This window comes from Buceros rhinoceros, unplaced genomic scaffold (assembly GCF_000710305.1).
Source record: "Buceros rhinoceros silvestris isolate BGI_N320 unplaced genomic scaffold, ASM71030v1 scaffold4400, whole genome shotgun sequence".
In the NCBI taxonomy this organism is placed as follows: domain Eukaryota; kingdom Metazoa; phylum Chordata; class Aves; order Bucerotiformes; family Bucerotidae; genus Buceros; species Buceros rhinoceros.
In genome coordinates, this window is record NW_010388860.1 from 14680 (window position 1) to 18511 (window position 3832).

The window sequence follows — 3832 nt, forward strand, 5'->3', positions numbered from 1 at the left end:
ATTACCACCCTGCAGAGGCTAAAATCTCTGCTGGCTTCACTTTTGAGTCCTAGGTCATATCACTCACCAGTCAATTACAAATCATCGTATTAATCAGTATAACAGGGCTTGGCAAGAGTTCCGATTTCAATACCAGGCTCCTGCTTTTCAGAGGTGTACGCAAAGAACCGGAAAAAGCAAACAAGCCCTGGTCACCCAGTTCATATAAAAACCAGAGCATGAAACACTGTCTGATGTTTCAGTGATGCTTTTACCTGTCCAAAGTTCCATCCAAAGCCGTTGATATGATTTTTATTGCCCCCAAAGATGATACCAAACTCTTCTAGCACATATTCTTCACACTCAGCCTCATTAGGCATGAATACATCATCACCTGCAGAGCCAAAACAGACACCGGTACAACCGCAGCAGGCAAAATAAAACAAAACCCCGGGAGCCTTGGTCTCCATCAGTAAGACTGCTTGCAAATAGCCACTCTTTGCTATTATGAACAGGCGGAGGTGTGAGACTGTCAGATCTGAGAGAAGATGGCAGTTAGTAGATATGACTGTTTTCTTGGTTCTACAGAGACCAGACACACTCTTCTAAACTTGTGCAGAAGTAGGGAAGCTCTGGCAAAAGCAGAACTTAATCTGCTTAAGCAGACCTTGATCTTTTAGGGCAAGGAGCTCTCCAGTAAGTACATGATACAGAGCTGGTTTTATGTACCAGGAAGTCCTAAGAAACTGTTAAACCCTTTTATTTTCTCACTGATACAGTACGTGGTAAATATTTTGCCCCCATATTAAAGAAATATAGATGGAATGGAGAAGCTGCAAATATTAATGAAGCTAGAAGCAGCTTAGTTCTTTCAGGGGAAATTCATCATATTCATACCTGAAGACCAAGGGTTAAACAGCAAAATGAAAGTGCCAAGGCTTGCTGGAGAGGAGCTGTCAGCTGAAGTAGTTTGAACGCTCAGCTTGTAACGTCCAATAACAGCATTAGGTGGGCTGGAAATGGAGATGCTCACAGAGTTGGAACTCGTAGACTGTAGAACTGCGCTCCAGCTGTCCTTGCTCACCGTGCTGGAGATACCGAATGTGGCCTTTGTCTTAGCCGGCTTTGAGGGTTTTGGACCTTTTAAGGAAAATAAACAACATTTTTCCCCCCCCAGGTGCTGAAATAGAGATTTAGTCACCAACAAACTCAGCAGGGTTGTAACCCTCCCCTCAGATAAATTTGTGCCATATGTTGGTAACTGAAGGAAGCAATCACTGCTGGTTGAGATGGGAGTAGTACCGTGAACACCTCAAACAGTTCCCTGGCGACGTGAACCAACATGTTGGCTGAAGGGGGTTACCCTGCTGCCCTTTAGTGCATATCAGGCCAAAACAACATCACGAGGCGATCTTACACTTTCTGCTAAAGAAGTTGGGAGCCATACCTGTTTCTGCGATGAATGTTAAGTTTTGCTCAGGCTGTTCTGTTCCATTAAAGGTAATAATGAAGGCCTGTCCTCTCCTCACAGTCAACTCTTTGCTAGAAAATTTACTTGTGTGGTGATCTCTTGCGTTTTCTTTCAGATGCCAGTTGATACTCGGCTGCGTTGCAGCTATGAAAAAGTGAGAAGAGCGAGAAACCTGAGGGTACATCCAAGGAGAAAGGAGCACAGACACGCTCTCAAGAATTGTGTGTTACTTTCAACAGGTAACAAATACACATGTGAGGCTTCCACCAAAAACTGAAATAATTTGTGAGCATTTTATTCCTCTTTTTTCCTTTGAGAGAGAGACTCCACCTTGCATAGACTGTTAAAGATTATCTGTGTAATTAAATACAGAAGGAGTAGTATATCTGTTACTAAGGAAAAATTAAAAAGGTATCTAAGAGGACAGAATCCTGAGAGAACTGAAAACTTGTGAGTTACTTGGATAAAGAATCTGGCTGAACTCAGCTAATTCTTTCAAGCTGCCATCCATTCCAAGACATGGTGTTATACTAACAGAGGCACAGCCTGGCTGTGAATAGGAAACAAAGAAACCTGAATGAGCTGAGAAACACTTCTACGTTTTAAACCATGGCATGTGATCTCTAGCCCTATTTATGTGTCATGTACCTCTGATATAATTGCCAGCTGCTGTCTGCTGGAAGCACCTGACACGACTATGGAGATGGACACTGGGCTGTCGTTTGGCAGTGGGAGAGAGAACACTACTAAACTAACACATGTGAAACAATATGTTGCAGTAAGCTTTTGCATGTGAACTACGCCTTCAACGACAGGCTGAAAAATAAGCATCTGAGATTGGCTTTGTTCTGACATCATCAGCGCCTGCAGACTGTTCTCTAGTAGAAAATAGCTTGATGGCTTAAATGAAGTGCGGAAGTACAGAAGAGATTTCTTTTTTTTCTAAGAGCACTGCATGTTTTTGAAAAATATTTTAATTTTTCTCCACAGCTCCACCTCCCCCTCCCCAAAGAGAGAGAATAAGAAAGAGTAAGGGTGTTGTCCTTAGTAGTGGAACACAGGTAACCTGTGCCATTACTGAGTAAAAAAAATCATCATCCCATGTTCAAATAGATTTATTACTGTAAAGATTTTTTTACAGCATGATGTTAAGTTCATCAAGTTTAGGCAAGCAGTGAAATAACTACATTAGTCATCTTAGCAATGTAGTCACAGTTCAAATGGGGGGAACATGGTTTTTTACAGTATCGAGGCGAGCAGCAGGTACTTTGATTTTTCAGGAATGTACTTTCTTTAAAAAAAAAGTCTTCAGAAGCTTTCCAATGAAACACACCTATTGTAGAACAAGCTGAGTGGTGGGGGAGACGCGTCTTTAGACAGGCAGGAGTTATCTGACAAGGTTGGAGAAGCAACATGGGAACATTTAGAATAATTATTAAACTGGTCAATTTGTGTATGTACACATACTAGCACGTAAGCAGAAAAAACCCCACAACTCCACTGCAACAAATAAACAATGAAAAACGATCCCCTGCATTTTTGTAACTCTGCCTTAAGTTCAGCTTTCAACTGTCTCTGCTCATTGCAGCCTCCTTCAGCCTCTGCAGTGATACCCACGGCAAGTTCTGCTTTGCTGCTTTCTCTCATGTCGAATCTGTCAGCCTCTTGTTTGCACTTGTCTGACAGTTTCAAACAGCTACAAACTTTGCCTTCCATCCTACTTGCAAAACACAACACTGTTCATCAGATAGTATACCTGCTCTTCCAAATTGCACTCTGACAAGCTTGCTTTTCCCACGTGCACAATAAGTGAAAAAAAGCAATTCCTGTGGAAAACCTTCTCCTAACTCTTGATGAACCTTTTTCTTCTTGGATCAAAACTCCTTAGAGAAGTAGTGATCTTTCAGTGTCCATTAGAGAACTGAATATGAGCTATGGGTGTAAGAAAATAACAAACACACACCACAGACGGGGCTTCCCCCTTGCTCACCTTGGCCCATATCTGATCAATAACGTCCTGTGTAAGCAGCTTCTGGAGCTTTCCTCTGAACGTCCTCCTCTACTTCTGTTGACTCAGGCAAGAGCTGGTGCATTTCACTTCAAAAACCCCGTTTGCAGTATTTCCTCACGGGGTGGAGCTCCAATAGCCACTTTCCTCCCCCACCTTTAGCTGACCAGTGGGGCTTGAGAATTCATTTTCTGCTCTCTCAGTCCCCACATCCTGATCACATTTCTTTGCAACGTAACATCTGAAGCTTGAACAGTATTTATCCCTAACAGTCTGTCCATTTGTTAAAAGTTTATTAATGTATTGACTTTTATAAGAATTTCATCATTTAGTTGCTTTTGTAATAACGTTAAAATACAGGAATAATATAACTC

At 41.9% G+C, this 3832-nt stretch overlaps 1 protein-coding gene across 1 annotated transcript in view; it reads right to left on the minus strand.

Annotated features, from left to right (window-relative positions):
* Positions 1-3526, minus strand: part of TGM3 (transglutaminase 3) — a 13762-nt gene extending 10236 nt beyond the window's left edge. Inside the window, exons 1-4 of the mRNA XM_010131601.1 lie at positions 3441-3526; positions 1427-1594; positions 877-1119; positions 255-373 (exon numbers count right to left, since the gene is read on the minus strand). Coding sequence (XP_010129903.1) covers positions 255-373; positions 877-1119; positions 1427-1594; positions 3441-3450 — 540 coding nt within the window. The 5' untranslated portion in view covers positions 3451-3526. The remainder of the gene's footprint in view (positions 1-254; positions 374-876; positions 1120-1426; positions 1595-3440) is intronic.
* Positions 3527-3832: the final 306 nt, after the last annotated feature.